Raw genomic sequence first — 17,941 nt, 5'->3', positions numbered from 1 at the left:
AGTGTGTCCTACATAGACAAACACTTCTTTAATATTTAGTGGTGAGAATAACAGTCTAGACTGGCCAAATCAAGTATTTCAGCAAAAAAAAAAAACTTTAATCTTAATCACTAACCAGCCATAATCGAGCACATTTTAACCTTTTTAAGAGCTATTTTAAAAACAGATTTTTGGCCATCTGATTCACATAGATTAGGTGAATCTAGTGCTAAAACAATGCATAAAGCAAATGCAAATTAACACTGCTATCAGTGGGTGCAGTTCTTTCTGTGTGAATCCCATAAACATCTAGACTGACTTTTATCAAACCCAAAAGGATTCATTCAAACAAATCACAACCTAAATGATGGATTCCCTAGTTTTGTTACAAATCTCTTCTTCAAATGCATCAAAGGAAGCCTTAAGCATCAGATCTTTAACCAAAGCCAGGCAGAGATGGATTGCTGATGGACGAGGCTCTTGTGAATCATCCATCATGCCATTGTCTATCTTGTGACTGGGCGAGGATTGGGCGGTACAGCCTGTCAATCAAAGTAGAAGCTGTCAATGCAGAGATACAGATAATCAACGCAGTTTGTTTGATGTGGTTAAATTAACTCTCTTTGTTGAGCTACTCAAAATGCAGATGACCAAAATTAATGCTATTGCTTTAGTTTTGAAGGGGCGTTCACACTGACAGTGATTTGTTGCAACAGAACAACTGAACGTCATTGATTTTTATGAGTTGGAAATTTGAGGCAACAGTGACGATGCAACATAGTTAAACAATGCAAAAAAGTTAAACTACGCAAATGCTCATTGGCGCATTGCAGTGGCTACCAATGTGCTATTCATCTGATGTGGTTACATACTGAAGTCAGGCAGAAATGCATTATACGTTATGCTATTATACATACAGACACTTTAATGTCCATAAACAAATATCAAGTAAGGATTTGCAAAAGTACATATTTTCAAAATAGACAAGTTGATTGGTCCAAGTTGCAGTCACATTCAGAGTTGTTCAGCAAATTTATTATTCCATTCGGATTCCACACAATCGGGAAGATTTTCCCATGCGGATTTCACAATGGGTTCAAGTTGGTCAACACGGTGGACCTTTCTTGCCTGTGAAATTTGGCAAAAGTTTCACTGAATTTTGATGATGTGACCGCACATTTAATGTCCTGTAGAATTAGGTTCACCTCAATTAAGTTCACCTGACCTCAAATGCATTTCTAGATAAACCTCACTAATCAACTAGTTCGAACATTAAGATAAAAAAGACATTATTTTAGGCACTTTATTGGACATAAAGCAGCGGTTCCCTACTACATAGGAACCATTTCGCACGTTACAAATATTTCTACCTTTACACAAAAAACAGACAGCAGAAACCCAAAAGACTTGACAGAAGAATGTGAGGCTTTTCCCAGAGAGGGCTGCGCTGAGCTGAGTGCTATATTTAGCTGGGATCTAGTCCATCCAGACATCATTCCCATCTCCTGATCCACTCACTCTCTCCACTGAGAGCTCTCTAAAGTATGGCGCTTTAGACACGTCCTGCTTTTTGTTCTGTACAGAGAATATGATCTTCACAGATGCCAGCTGTGGCAGGTTTACGAGAGTGTTGACTCGTTGTTAAAGCATTGATATCCTTTTGATAGAGCGCAGATAATCCCAGTTGATTCTCTCTGATTAATTTGGGAGTCATAATACATGGTTTGCGCTCTAAATCCTCTTTGGTGCAGTTGTTATTGTTGAATGAATTCAGAGGGTAACAGAGAGGAGGCTCCTATGGAAAAGCTTTTGTTGACGGTTTTCTCTCTCTTTTCCTTTGATGCAAAACTCTGCGTCCATTTCACTGCAGTGTCCTTTCTTATTCCCTCGTCTCCTCTCTTCAGTTTTTGTTATCTAAGACAAAAGCAAAGCTGCCTTGAAAACTAATGAGAACTCTGCAGTCTCTGACACAAGTGCGCAAAGTCCCAGACCAAACAACATCTGTGACCCTCGAGACGTGCACGCACACACTCCTAGGGCCTAGGCTAAGTTGATTTCATTTTAGCACAAATGGGCTGGGGTATAAAGTAGCCTTGTATACGTTTATTGTTTTGGACAGGTGCACAATTGCAAGGCAGCGCTCGGATACAAACAAACTAATATGAGATGTATTAGTAAAGCTCTCTGAGTATGGCGCAAATACTCATGGTGCCATTTCAGACTGGAAAAATTGTCTCTGCACATCTAAATTAAAATAATTTATCAGTATCATTCTACTATCTAATCAATATATATTTAGATCATTTAAAAGCAGTCTGAGGTTTCATAAAGCCACTGCTTCCTGTTCCAAAACAGCTTTCTTATGCATTAAAAGAGCTTTTAAAAATAGAATGCCATTAAAACATTCTCTGCTCTCCACAGTCTACCTCTACGGTTCTGGGTGAATGTGATCAAGAACCCACAGTTTGTGTTCGACATCCATAAGAGCAGCATCACGGACGCCTGTCTGTCTGTGGTAGCGCAAACCTTCATGGATTCCTGCTCGACGTCAGAGCACCGCCTGGGCAAAGACTCCCCCTCTAACAAGCTGCTATATGCCAAGGACATTCCCAGCTACAAGAGCTGGGTGGAGAGGTGAGCAAGAACATTTGTATGTTTATAAGTGATTAAACAGACAAACCCAAAGACTGTCAATCATGGTATCTGGTGGACCACCGCAGCCTGACAAACCCATATCGGGAAAGTAGACTTCCTGCGGTTTGCATGGTTCTAAGGTCTTAGTGTGAAGAAATTCTGTAGAAACCGCTGGAGTGTTTTAGTGTGTGTGTGTGTGTGGGGGGGGCGGAGAATGAGAAACTATATGTAAGGTGCACTTGTGAATGTTTTTAATCAGAGGAGATGCAAAGATACAGTGTTTGTGTGGGTATCAGTGTGAATAAAAGCCCAGTATTTTATTGTGTCCTGCTGTAGAGCTCCAGGATGATGAATTGCAGCTCTATTGTAGTTCAGTAGATCTTCTGGGTCTACCCAACACTGCACCAGAGCAATTAGTCACTGTTTGGTGAGAGAGACAAACTTTTCTGCTTTTCCCACAATCCTCTGGGTCAGAAACTCTGTGTTCAACAATGCCAAGAAAGGAGAATCATGGGTAAATACAGCTAAAGAACGCCATCTTCCTATATGCAATGACTGTAAAAAGCTGCGTCCGAAATTGCATGCTGTCTAGTAGGTACTGCATTTGGGTCATTACTCCCGTTAATGTATGCCGAACATAGCCAGTCATATTCAATCATATCGCTATGGAGGCATTGCCTCCTCTCCCGTGACTTGCCCCCATTCATTTTCTTTTACCCCCACCAAGGGGGTCTGTTGGACAATGTTTCTTTAGAAAAAAAGCAAGTTATTTATACACTTTTTAATGTTACATTTTGTAATATTGGCATTGTTTTATTTTTGTACTACAGAATTTTTCTCATTCAATATTTTGAGGAGACACTGTCTCCCTTGTCTCATCAGAGGAAACGCCCCTGGTGTATAGATAGTATGAATGAAATTCAGATGTTGTCACTGTCACGTGACCTACCAGCATCAGTTGCATTGCTTCACTGCCATTCACAACTCCTCTCCCATGGCTTCATGGTACGTCTCGTCAACTGTTTTTCGAATGCTATGATTTTTTTTTACATACTACTCTTTTTACAAACTGGCGTTTTTCGCATGCTATATAATATGGAATTAGGCACATTTGGACACACAGTGAAGGAGCTTTAAATGATTCTATTGTTTTCTGCTCAATTCAGCACACAGCGCTGGTCTACTCAAGCCCACCACCCTACAGTAAACAGATCTGATAAAACTCATCAGCGCCGTGTGTCTCTGCTCACGCACACTGACCCTCAGCCTCTGACTAACGTGTTTATTTGCCATGAGGTATTAGAGGCTGCAGGAGGAGATGGGTAGCTGGCAGACGAGCGTGATGGGGAAAATGATAAGAGTGTAATCATGCTGCCAACTCACATTCACTACGAAAGAGCTGAGATGGAGAGAAAGCTCATTTTCATGCATTAGCTAATGTGTGTATTGTGTGTGTGTGTGTGTGTGTGTGTGTGTGTGTGTGTGTGTGTAGCTGCTGGTAATCAGACTGAAGTGTGTTGTAGAGCTCCAGGATGATGAATTGCAGCTCTATTGTAGTTCAGTAGATCTTCTGGGTCTACCCAACACTGCACCAGAGCAATTAGTCACTGTTTGGTGAGAGAGACAAACTTTTCTGCTTTTCCCACAATCCTCTGGGTCAGAAACTCTGTGTTCAACAATGCCAAGAAAGGAGAATCATGGGTAAATACAGCTAAAGAACGCCATCTTCCTATATGCAATGACTGTAAAAAGCTGCGTCCGAAATTGCATGCTGTCTAGTAGGTACTGCATTTGGGTCATTACTCCCGTTAATGTATGCCGAACATAGCCAGTCATATTCAATCATATCGCTATGGAGGCATTGCCTCCTCTCCCGTGACTTGCCCCCATTCATTTTCTTTTACCCCCACCAAGGGGGTCTGTTGGACAATGTTTCTTTAGAAAAAAAGCAAGTTATTTATACACTTTTTAATGTTAAATTTTGTAATATTGGCATTGTTTTATTTTTGTACTACAGAATTTTTCTCATTCAATATTTTGAGACACTGTCTCCCTTGTCTCATCAGAGGAAACGCCCCTGGTGTATAGATAGTATGAATGAAATTCAGATGTTGTCACTGTCACGTGACCTACCAGCATCAGTTGCATTGCTTCACTGCCATTCACAACTCCTCTCCCATGGCTTCATGGTACGTCTCGTCAACTGTTTTTCGAATGCTATGATTTTTTTTTACATACTACTCTTTTTACAAACTGGCGTTTTTCGCATGCTATATAATATGGAATTAGGCACATTTGGACACACAGTGAAGGAGCTTTAAATGATTCTATTGTTTTCTGCTCAATTCAGCACACAGCGCTGGTCTACTCAAGCCCACCACCCTACAGTAAACAGATCTGATAAAACTCATCAGCGCCGTGTGTCTCTGCTCACGCACACTGACCCTCAGCCTCTGACTAACGTGTTTATTTGCCATGAGGTATTAGAGGCTGCAGGAGGAGATGGGTAGCTGGCAGACGAGCGTGATGGGGAAAATGATAAGAGTGTAATCATGCTGCCAACTCACATTCACTACGAAAGAGCTGAGATGGAGAGAAAGCTCATTTTCATGCATTAGCTAATGTGTTACACATCTTTAAGGACTGAGATCATACTAAAACGTGCCTACTGAGGTAAGAAAAGCCTGCTTTAATTATAGGTGCTGACATCTGTGTTTAAACCAGGTAAAATGCGTTCTCAAAGATGCATTCTTTGTTCTGAGTTGCAGCTCTCACGTTGCTCCTTAATTGGTTGTTTTCGGTAATATCCTGATAGGTGACAAATCTGTGCGAATTGAGACAATCCTTCTGTTTTCTTTTCGTCAGATGATTTGAGAAGAGAGAGTTACAGATTAGAGATGCGCACCATGCTGAGACTCTCTCGCGCACACATTCAAGACTGCAGGGCACATGAAGAGGGCCATGCTAAAATTACCCAGCAAAAAAAGACCGCAAGAAAAGCGAGCGAGTCAAGGACAGGTGCTGAAGTGCTGCCTTTGATCCTTTCATGTCTTCATAAATGCAGGGGTTGATCTGTTTTAGGGGAAAGAGGTAAATGAGGCAGCGTTTGGTCAGGGTGTGTTTGGGAGGAAGCTAAATTCACTGTCAGGGGTACCATGCCCTTGAGAACATGTTCATACAAATCCTTTTTTATAGGGTGCTGGGCAACGATTAATCGCAGCCTAAATAAAAGTTTTTGTGTACATAATATATATGTGTGTACTGTGTATATTTATTATGTGTATATATAAATATATACATGTAAATACATATATTATGTATATATTAAATACATATGCATGTATTTTTTCAAAATATAACGTATACTGTATGTGTTAGGGCTGCACGATATTGGAAAAAAACTCATATTGCGATATTTAGTTTTTCTGCTATATATATTGCTATATGAAAAAAAAAATCACCAGAAGACTTAAATAGCTCTATTTGGGGGGAAAAATCAATGATTGGGGTGGTTTTGTAGGTGAGAAAATTAGCATAGAAAATAAACAAATTACAAGCATAGATAAATATAATAGAACAAAGATACAAATGAAATAAACAGTGCTTTACTTTTTTCAGGTAGCCTAAATCTAAGTATTCAGGTACAGAAATTGAATAATCAGATGTAAAATAACACTGCAAAGTCTTCACTGTATAAATTAAATCTAATAAATCTTTGTTAAAGTTACAAAATTTTCTCACACATCCATTTTCTTTCTCAGTTGTTTACCTTCACCTAAGCCATAAGCAACTGTGTTTACAACAGAGACATGCATTTTGACATAATTGCATGCATATGTGTCATTAATAGACGCGCGGAAGTGAAAGGAATTCAGACTGATGCCGCATTCTATTTATGACGCACTCACACACAGTTCAGATGATTTGCAAAGGTCCAAGTCACATCCAGTGTAGACAGACTTTAACGGTGCGGGGCGGCGCGACACGACAGATGTAGGTAGGCTATAAATATTATGGTCAGTATACTACACATCGCACATCCTGCGATGTGACTATCGCGGAAGCGCACATCGCGATATCGCCTTCATGTTTTAAAACAGGATGAACTCGTATATATATATATTAGGAGTGTAACGGTTCACAAACTTTCACAAATACTTTCACTTTCTGCATAGTGAATTGACTGAGATCTGAGACGGTCACCGGCATAACTCTTGCGCAAAGTTTGCACGTTGCTTATGTGATATTCATTGGCTCACCTTCATGCTTTAAAACAGAAATATTTCCAACATTGTGACATAAGGAATTACCCCCCCACATCGAAAACGTACTGAACCGTGACACCACTGTCAAATTAGTTGTCATTTTAATTTAATAATAGGCCGAAAAGTAGTTTCATAATAATAACAGACATAATAAAAATAAGAATGTAACAGGCCTACATTAAGTGAAAGTGAAAGTGACGTGACATGTGGCCAAGTATGGTGACCCATACTCGGAATTAGTGCTCTGCATTTATCCCATCCAAAGTGCACACACACAGCAGTGAACACACACACACCGTGAACACACACCCGGAGCAGTGGGCAGCCATTTATGCTGCGGCGCCCGGGGAGCAGTTGGGGGTTCGGTGCCTTGCTCAAGGGCACCTCATTCGTAGTATTGAAGGTGGGAGAGAGCACTGTACATTCACTCCCCCCACCTACAATCCCTGCCGGTACGAGACTCGAACGCGCAACCTTTAGGTTACGAGTCCGACTCTCTAACCATTAGGCCACGACTTCCCCCAATTGCATAATTGGAAATGCCAAATCCTCTTAATATTGCCAATAATTGATGCTTTTGACAATATCTCTGTATATTATTAGCCATTTGCAGTACATGCACGATACGAGGGAATAACCAGCATGGACTCGTTCTGGCTGACGAACAGCTGACATTTAAACGTGGTATTAATTAGTGCTAAACGAGCTGCCAGTCATTAGCCTGGACGCAGAGAGAGAAGCTAAACTCTTCTAGGGAGTGTACCTGTCACTGGAGAATAGATTCCTTTGGGAAGGCCATACCTGGAGATTATAAACCCTCACTATCTCTCTCATTCAACACCATGCCATTCTCCCCCACTGTTGCCCCATGGTGCATTGCAGCACGTACTTGCCACTCAAGGTGCTCACGGGAGCATGAAACAGACACGCACGCCATCGGTTAGTCAGTCAATGTGTTGAGTCCAGGAGTTGGCATGGTGCAGGAATTAAAAATGTAAATGACCTGCCTTAATTAAAGAGTCGACAGAGCCTCTGCAGCTGCAGGTGACAGTGACTGATTGTTTTTCCTCCACCAACACTCTTTCACTCACTCACACGCACCAGCCACCCAAAGACAACAGATAGTGTTGCTCCGTTCCAAAACCTAGTGAGCTGCCTACAGAGACAGCATTTTAAGGCATCGTGGGCGCTCACCAGGCACGAAGGCTGTTCCAAAAGATAGGCATGTTAATTATACTGCCTCATAAGATACACCGTAGCGTCACATGTATCCTCCATGAAAAGGCAATCCCAGAATGCATTGACTGGTTGAGTGGAAAAATCCAAGGTGGTGAATGAAGCAAGAGAAATATGGATTACAATAACCATATTGCATTCAAAATTAAAATAATGGATAAAAATGTTTTGTTTTTAAGCTTATTAGTGTATCACAGCATTAGCTTATCAACATGGTAACATCAAACACATTTGCAAGTTTTGATGCAATAACTATAACTAGAGGTGTTCCAAATCACATACAGTATGACTGTTGCAATGCTGTCTACCTAGGCAGTGGTTTTGGAAGAGTACTTGTATCTATAATAACAGTGTGCTTTTATGTGAACGTTTTGTTTTGGACGTGCTAGAGTGTGTTTAGTGTCAGCATATGCGTGGGGCACATTTATTGAATATTTCCAGCATCCTATAGATTCTGCTGATCTCTGGAAAACTTTCAAGGACAGCAGCTCATTAAGACTCACAGTCACTCACTGATGTAAGCCGCAGCTGTACTGCCACAGAAAGTAAATGGCAAACTGATTGGAAGGGGCGTGACAGCTCTCACTCAGTGCCAGAAATGACCCTGAAACATGCTATTCTTATTCTACATGAATTATAAAAAGACTTCATAAACAAGCCCTGTCACCTGTCCAAGTTCTAAATGTTCATTAAATAACCTGTGCTATTTCTGTTTCTCTACGTTTCTCTGCAGATATTACTCCGACATTAGTAAGATGCCTGCGATCAGTGATCAGGATATGAACGCATATCTAGCAGAACAGTCCCGTATGCACATGAACGAGTTCAACACCATGAGCTCCCTCAGCGAGATCTACTCTTATGTGGGCAAATATACAGAAGAGGTATGAACCTGTTAAATCGCCACAGTGCCTGTTAAGAACATTTCCAAGATAAATTCTACTAAAAAAAAAAATTTAAATAAAAGTGAGAAGTGCAGATGAGAGGAATATGTGGTTATTTGGAGGCATGTGTAACTGATGTGTCATCTCCCTCTGCCAGATTGTGTCTGCGCTGGAGCAGGATGATGGTGCCAGGAAACAGAGACTGGCCTATAAGCTGGAGCAGGTGGTCGCCTTCATGAGCCTGGAGAGCTGAGGACCGCATTTCCCAGAGTGCACTGGGAGATCCATCAGAAACCGAGCCGTGCCTGAGTGAAGACCTGTCCATTTATCTCATATCTTCTGTTTGCAATCTTCCCACAAAAATAAGCATTTGCATCACATTAGCTCTGCTTCCTAGAAGAGTATAGATGGGAACTGGAGGGTGGGCGGAGGAGCCAAGGACTACATTACCCATGATGCAGTAGAGTGGGTGGCCATCCGGCTCTGCTGTGTAGAGGAGGGGTGGCTGCCTACGAGTTCCACGTCACTGCATCCTCCATCCTTCTCCCTGACTGAAAAAGAAAAAAAATTTCTGTTGCCTTCAAAGTTTAGCTGATAAGCAGAAACCACGATGTTTTTGTGTCAATTTGTTCTGACTTTTATGACTAGGGTAGTGTACGACACTAATATAGAGTCAGTTCATTGTAGTACCTTTATTAAACACTGAAACACGAGACAAAAAAATGGTACTGCATGCATCGGAAAAATGCAGTCCATTCGGGCCATTTCAAAAGACACATAACACCTCGAGGACACTGGATTTATGGGACGCGCAAGATCATTTATACGCTTTGATAAGAGAACAATCAAGCCTTGAGAATCCCGACTGTTTATTCTCATTTTGAAAGACAGTGAAGTTTGTTTAAAACCCTCAGCGTTTAGCAGGACGCAGCAAGTTAGTGCTTCAATTCTTTTGTTTCTTCCGGGACCTTACTTGACAGTGAAACTAAAAGACGAGACCTGTCGTCTTGTGGGATACCCACATCTTCACCACTTCACCCCCAGCCTTCATTTCGGCATTTATCCGGCTTGTGCACATCTGAATTTATCCTCTCTTATCTAGATGAGTGGAGGAGAAGCCAAGGTTCGACCCCCTTAGAAGCAAGCACACACACACACCTCTTCCAGAGAGCGACGCCTTCTCTCTGTACTCCAGCGAGGTTGCCAGGACCTACGCTGTGCTGCAAGAGGATGAAGTAATCTTAACAACAAAAAAAGCACATTCAATAGGTGTCTCAGTTCACACATCCAGTAGGGGGGCTTTAATTACAAAATAGCCTACTCAGAATTAGCAGTTAAAGGGGGAAATGGCGCGTTGTTGAAACTGCCACAGGGTCCCACCCAAACGAACACTCTGGAAGCCTTTAGAAAAACCCACATGTGGACAAAGTTGGTCAGCAGAAAACCAAAGGAGCCCAATTTAAAAAAGAGCAAAGCGAATAAATTACCCCTGAGAAAGCGAACACAAGGCATTGTTTGTTTTATGACCTGCAGAACGAAGCTATCGCTCTGTCTGCAGCCTCATATTTGTTTCTGTCCATTATTCTGTGCACAGCACAGAGGCCATACTTACCCTTGCGTGTCCGTGTTCGGTTATTGCACAACTGGGAAGGCGGAAAGAAATCCCGATCTGAAGTTTAAGGGCTTGCTGTAGTTTAAGTGTTGCTGGCGGCCTTGAGAGAAGAATCTTACCTGGGCTTAACGACTGCAAAAGCAAACGGATGGCGTGACGAGGACGTGACTAGTATTGGACGTAACTTTGACAAAGGGAAAGAGAATTTAGCTGCCCACCTTTCCTCTGTCCTCTGAACCCCTCTTTCCCCTTGACAGCGTACCCTATGTGGTGATGTGAATGTGGAGAATCTGCCCAGGTCCACCTTGGGTGCTTTATTGGCTTTTTCAGCGCATGTATTTCAATTTAAACTTCAAAAAAAAAAGAAAAAAGGAAAACAGAAAAAATAAGCCTTGCAATTGATGATGTGGATGTGTTCTTTTCTTTCTTTTGCTTGGAAGAACGAGATGGAAAAAAGTGGCTGTCATCTTCAAAATTGCAACCTCTGTTAAGGTGGAACCTTTATCCTGCCCTTCCATTCAACTGCCATGACCATTTTTTGTGAATGTGTTAGATGCTAATAAGACTAAGGTGAAACCTTAAGCAGATATAGTATATACCCTTGCATGCTGACCTATTTGGATGATATGAAATGAACTGCCTTGCTATCAATTTATCTAATACTACTAGGGATTTCTCAACCGAACCAAACTCTTGTTAGACTTTCGTCAGACTCCTTTGCTCTTCCTGTCAGGTGGATCGCCTTTCTCGAAGGCCGTCCATCTGAGAGTTCTCGTTCCCACTGAGCAAATGTGACCACGACATCACATGCCAGTCCAGTCACACCTAACATACTATCACAACACATTACATTTGTGTTTTTTACTGTACGTCTTTAATGTGCAACTCTAAAGAGTTGATTCCCTGAATGTGTTCAGTTGTTGTTCTCCATATCTGTCCCGTATATTATATTGCTGCTTTTTTTCTGTACATTTGAATCATTTTGATGCAACCTAATGTTTTCAGGATTCCATTAGCATTACACCAAATTATTTTTTAATGTTGTTTTGGATATTGTCTCTGTATGTGTGATTGCTTTGAGCTCCCTTGTTATTTTTCGGTGTAGCTTAGTAACAGAGGATTGTTTTGAGGTATTTCAGGATTTCAGGTACACAGCTGCCAGAACTAATGATTCTAATGAGATAAACCAATAAAATACCACTGTCACCACGTTAGGTATTTTCATTATTATTATTATTTTAGTCAATCTTTCAACACTGATATTTGGTAATGAATAACAAATCTTGCAAATGAGTTCAGAATTGACACTAGAAAGTGTTTCATTATTTCTTCTGGGAACTCATTTATAAAGTCCACAGAGGTTTTAAATGAGCTGATGATGATTTGATTGGAAAGCTGATATGTTCCTGGATTCCCTCATGACTCTGATCCTGTGTTTCACGTTTCATCTCTCATGTACGTTTAACAGGACGACCCCCTTTCCTTTATGCCCAAAAGACCTGATAAAGTTTCCACCTTAAACATTTTGTAAGAACTAAAAAGTCCTTTTAGCTCAGTGTTACAACAGGCATTACACAGACCTGTTCGAAAAGACTTTTTAATATTTCCAGATTTGATGCAAGATAGAGTTATCCTGATGGGAGGAGAGAAAGAGAGAGACCAGCGGAAAGGCAAGCTTCTCTAACTTTGTTATAATTAATTGTATACCTGTGTATGTAAATATAATGCATTCCTATTTTGCAGTCAAGAACAAAATACTATTTGTAATATAGAATAAACTTTATTATGAAAAAGATGGAGTTTTCTGTCTTTCATTTTGTGTCTCTACCTTGCTTTGAATTAGCCTAATGGGGAAGTCAGAAAAGTTGCGGTTTCCATAGAAACAGAAATTGCGGCAAAAGAGCTCAGCAGCGCTTGCTCCCACAAAGCCCATTCGCACAACTTTCAAAACTATTCCAAATAAACTATTTTCAACACAGCTGTCTACGAAAGAATACAATCTCACTCCGTTATGTGCACCAACCTCTAATCTGATTGGATACGGCCTCAACCTTCACGTCCACCCCTCTAAACCAGACCTTTACTATTTCTTTTCCTGCTTCCAGCATTTTTACAACCGTCATCTTGCAGAAAAACAAAGACTCAGGCTTTAACCTCCTCCTGTCTCACAGTGCCAGAGGGCTCAGTTGCCACCTTTATTACATTTAATCTCATTGCACTGTATCGCTTCTCTCAGTTAACGAGAAACCGTTCCCCTCCACAACTCCAGTGCGTTCCCCCTGACCTTTCAGCATTTGTCTCTGGGCTCTCTTGGAGGAATGTTAGAGCAAGATGGCGATTTTAAAACCTCTTCACAAAAATACCACCTCACAACAGGTGCTAAAAGTGTCTGCCCCTTTTGAGTGATTTCTTGCCTTTTAGCCTTGAGCGCAAGGTCATCATAACAGCAAGGATTTTCCACATAGTGGTCTGACTGGTTCTTTTGAAATGTTAAACCTAGTTCCTCTGTTCCAATCAACAAACTCGTTTTCTTCCGAATCCGTTAATTCCGGAATGTTCTGGCAGAATTCTCTCCAGCTGCAGGCGCAGTGCGGGCCGGCTAATAAGAATGCAGGGTGAACGATGGTAGCTGGGATTGACTAAAATGGCTATTGACAGCTGCGGGGGAGCAGATGGAAGCAATTAGCATTATTAGTTGGTTGTGCTTTGTCCTATCTGTCTAAGTAAACATCTGTGAAAAGACAACAGATCCGGCAAAGGCTCCTGTCGAGTAAACAGAGAAACCAAACAGCTCAACTGAACAGAGACGCTGCAGACAGCAATGAGATCTGCCATCCACGGCCCACACAGAAAACTGAACAGCTTAGAAATAAATATGATAAAAATATCAACATGCTGTCTGCGCCCATCTGGAAGAACGGAGACACAATCATTATCAAATTCACCAGAAATGGCTCAAAAGGTAGAGCTAAGAAACAGACAGCTGAATAAGAGCACTTAGACTTCTGAGAGTGTCTAAAGTCATGCTGAATCCCTTGTGGTGCTGCTCATTTTCCAAAAGCACCATTTCACGAGGCACAGATGAAAAATGGAAAGCACACAGCTTTTACACATCCACTGTAAATTTCTGTATCAGTGATAGAGCAGCACTGCCCTCCACTGCTTCTGTCTCTACCAAACACAACCCCTCTAAAACTATTGATCCGTTCCTTTTCAGTACCAAAACATGGGTTTGACTCACAAGTAGTGTCTGCTTTGGAATCAGTTACCAGCCCAGGTTCATTTTCAAAATGGATTTCATCGTGTGTGCAGCGATGCTTAATTTCCTAATAAATGTGTGGCGCTCTGGCAAATGCATGTTTCATATGCGGAAAAATTGATTGTGGCGCAGACCAGGTTCAAGTTCTAATTGCATTATTATGTTTGCATGTCTCTGACAGAATTGGCTGTTTAATAATCTAATTACCGTTTTCTTGTGTGGTGAGATCTAACATAAGTATTCTCACAAAGAGTGCATCTATTGGATTCAATAGATGAGTATATAATGTGTCGTAAAACAGCATACAAAGCAGAAGACTTGTTTGATATCAGTGGTTTTTAACTGGTGGTTTGCAACCTTAAAAATTGGTTGCCAGTCTGTTTTGATGGGTTGTGGACATCCGGAAACAATAATGCTAAATGCGAACAATAAAATGCAAAGTATCGTATAGTCATGCTGTCACGTTTATGGTCTGTTTTTGTTTTGTTTTCCCTCTGTTCCTGCCTCCTGTTTCTGTATGCCCTTATTTGGTTTCCTTCCAGTTCCGGTCCTGATTGTGTTTATTTATCTCTGCTGTGTTCTATTAATTATCCTTGATTACTCCTCACCTGTTTCTGTTCACCCTGATTGCGTTTCATGTGTTTATAAGCCCTGTGTTTCTAAGTTTGCCTGGTCCGGTATTGAACGTTGATGTTGTGTTCCTTTGTGTCCCTGCCTGCCTTGTTTTACCCTATCTTGGATGATTAAAGACATTTACTTTGAGTTTATCCCACGTCTTCTCGTTCTTCATTTCGCCACAGAAGGCACCCGTGACAGAATACCGGACCAACACAGTAGTAAGCGGCGCTCCTTCTCCCCGTTTTGTTTTCCTGTGGCTCACTCAAGCCCGCCGGCTCCGCCGTTGTCAAGCCCACTGGCTGTGGCTCACACAAGCCCGCCGGCCGCTCCGAAGACAAGCCTGCCGGCCGTTCCTCAGTCAAGCCCGCCGGCTGCGGCTCACACAAGCCCGCCGGCCGTTCAGCAATCAAGTTCGCCGGCCTCTCCGCTGTCAAGCCCGCCGGTCATCTCCCTCTCCTCAGCCCAAAAGAGGAGATTGCGGAGGAAGGGACTGTGGGCTCCAGCCCCAGAGCTCGCTCCAGTGTCTGCTCCTTTTCCCGAGTTTAGCCCAGTGAGGGCTCCAGTTCCCGAATTAAGCACACGGAGAGCTCCCTGCTCTGCCATGGCCTTCCAAGCTCCCTACTCCACCATGGCCTTCCGAGCTGCCTGCGGAGGTAAGGAGTAATGTCACGTTTATGGTCTGTTTTTGTTTTGTTTTCCCTCTGTTCCTGCCTCCTGTTTCTGTATGCTCTTATTTGGTTTCCTTCCAGTTCCAGTCCTGATTATGTTTATTTATCTCTGCTGTGTTCTATTAATTATCCTTGATTACTCCTCACCTGTTTCTGTTCTCCCTGATTGCGTTTCATGCGTTTATAAGCCCTGTGTTTCTAAGTTTGCCTGGTCCGGTATTGAACGTCGATGTTGTTTTTCCTGTGTGTCCCTGCCTGCCTTGTTTTACCCCATCTTGGATGATTAAAGACATTTACTTTGAGTTTATCCCACGTCTCCACGTTCTTCGTTTCGCCACAGAAGGCAACCGTGACACATGCATAGTAATGACAGCAAAATAATCTTTTGAAGTCTATTTTGTAAATGCATGTTAAAGATGTTATTGTGAATGATACATGTATGTTTCTTTTTTTTTTTTTTAACCTTATGTTTAATCCAAACGTACATAATGTTTAATCAAGATCTTACGATGCAAATGACAGACTTCTCTCTGGTGATGTATGCCAGGCCTCCCCAATTATTTAGTCTGCCAATTTCTTAAAACTGACTTCAAGCTTGCATTCATTTTTGAATGCAATGACCACATCTCAAAATTAACAGCTAGTAGATAGAACCAAGTCCCTGACCTATTTTGTTTTTTTCACGGTCACACTTTATTTTAAGGTTCAATTCTCGCCATTAACAAACCATAACTACAACTTTTGCCTCAAACTCCTATTTGCTGCTTATTAATAGATAGTTATGTAGTTGTTATGTATTAGGACTATAGAATATGGTCATGCAGAATATGTGCTTTATAGGTACTAATAAACAGACAATATTTTAATAATAGGCATGCTAATAAGCAACTAGTTAATAGTAAGAATTGGTTCCTATGCTAAAATGTTACCGTTTTCGCTAATTCATACAACACGGATAAACAGAAAAACAGATCTGTCGCTACTTATGCTTCATTGCTTCATTGCAAAGGGGAAAATGCTTCCCAATCAACAGTGTAGAACTAGCGTTTCTGTACATGAAAGCATGATGGCACTTGATTGCAACTGGCTACCTGTACTTTTTCTGTCAAACATATGCACTCAATCCCTCTGAATCTGTCTGTCTCATCACTTTTCCAATGCCGGTGACTCTTTTCTCCAATATGAACACTGCTGTAATTAAATTCCTTCCCCATCTCTTCAGTCAAACAGTGGAAAGATGCCCATCACCTGTGTCTGGCCACCCTCTCCCGGCACTGCCTGAATAAACCCATCTCAAACATCAATGACTGACTGTGCATTAATTTTCATGCTATTGATTAATATCAGAAAAGCCGACAGACATGACCGCCACGTCTCTGTTGCGGTCCTTTGGGAGTATTACATGTGCACTGGAAAGGACAAGCAATATTTTCTAATGAAAAGCAACAACAATGTCAATATGAATATCAATGGAGACATATTTCAGGTGGTTACAAAAGTTCACAGCCTCTTATACACCTAGATTTCACCATGCAACTAACAAAAAGTTAGCATGCTGCTACAAGATCATTACTTCAGCCATAGCTGAGTGGTACACGACACTGTGTACGAATTGTGCATCTACCTGTGATGAGCTTTGTGTATCTTAAAATTGTCTGCTCATCCATATTCATGTATTTGCGATGCGCACATGTGGGCAGTGGTGGTGAGGTGAGTCTCATTTGCATGGAAAGTGCTTTGGGTGTCTACAAAAGCTCCATACAGATGCTATGACTCATTTATTCAAATTTCATGAGTTTAATCAATACATCGCCAATGAGTCTCGCAGATAGTGTGGAACGGCTTTGAGAGGACGCATATTGAGGTGAGTGTGTGTGATGAATTGTGACCTGTGATCCAGCAAATAAACTACTGTGGATGAGGATTCAATTGCCCGTATGTCACAGCAACCCAGCTAAAAGTGCACGGGGTTGTCGCATCTCCGCTAACTAAAATAAAATACGCTACCATCTTCGTACCGCCTGCAACCCTGCACACACTGCACTGTTCATATTTCATCCGCACGGTAAAGTTTCCTTCCACCCACTGGGTATGAGATTAAAATGCAGAGATGGTCGGCACACGGCCGCTGTGAAGCAGATAGGTGCATCCAAGAAAGTTTGCAACACCATATTTTGTTGGAGCTCATTTCAATTTATCCGCCCATATGGAGAAGTCATCATTCACACAGACTCTGTGGCGAAGGCTGACATTAAAACGAATCAACAGCAGTGCCCTTCATGCAAAGTGCACTTTCTTCACATCCCTCTGCGTTAAAAGTACATCATTGTGGCAAGTTGTCTGCATGTTATTAGTTCTGCTGATGGTGCCGTCACACCATGATGGGTGAGAGGTCAAGACACGGTAAGGTGTTCAGGAAGTCGATGAGAAACTGTTATATTACAGTTAGTATAGTACAGTAAAGTACATTCCATTTTTTCTCCTTTAAAACCTTACTTTTAGTCAAGGGTTTTAACATTATGTAAAATATTAAGCTTATTTTCAATGAGTAATTAAAATGATTAGGATACTTGATTCTGATTGGTCACAATGGTTTCCCTATTGGAGTTTGTTTTGCAATAATGACCAGCTGACTACTTTTTAAAACATCATCAAAAATGTTATTTTTTGCAAATGTAGCCAGTTATTCCAGTACTCTAGTGGCGCTTTTCCACTGCTGGTACGACTCGACTCGGCTCGGCTCGGCACGGTTTGCGTTTCCACTGCAGTTCAGTACCGCTTTAGAG

The 17,941-nt window shown here is 41.5% G+C and overlaps 1 protein-coding gene across 1 annotated transcript in view; it reads left to right on the top strand.

Moving 5' to 3' along the window:
* LOC107676920 (plexin-A4-like) overlaps positions 1-12,403 on the top strand; it is a 246,745-nt gene extending 234,342 nt beyond the window's left edge. The window contains 3 exon segments of the mRNA XM_016471659.1: positions 2,401-2,613; positions 8,848-8,998; positions 9,156-12,403. Coding sequence (XP_016327145.1) covers positions 2,401-2,613; positions 8,848-8,998; positions 9,156-9,251 — 460 coding nt within the window. The 3' untranslated portion in view covers positions 9,252-12,403.
* The last annotated feature ends 5,538 nt before the right edge of the window (positions 12,404-17,941 follow it).

The sequence above is a fragment of the Sinocyclocheilus anshuiensis genome, unplaced genomic scaffold (genome assembly GCF_001515605.1).
Source record: "Sinocyclocheilus anshuiensis isolate Anshui unplaced genomic scaffold, SAMN03320099.WGS_v1.1 scaffold380, whole genome shotgun sequence".
NCBI lineage: Eukaryota > Metazoa > Chordata > Actinopteri > Cypriniformes > Cyprinidae > Sinocyclocheilus > Sinocyclocheilus anshuiensis.
The sequence above is the reverse complement of the archived record's forward strand: the minus strand, read 5'-3'. Positions and strand labels throughout refer to the sequence as shown.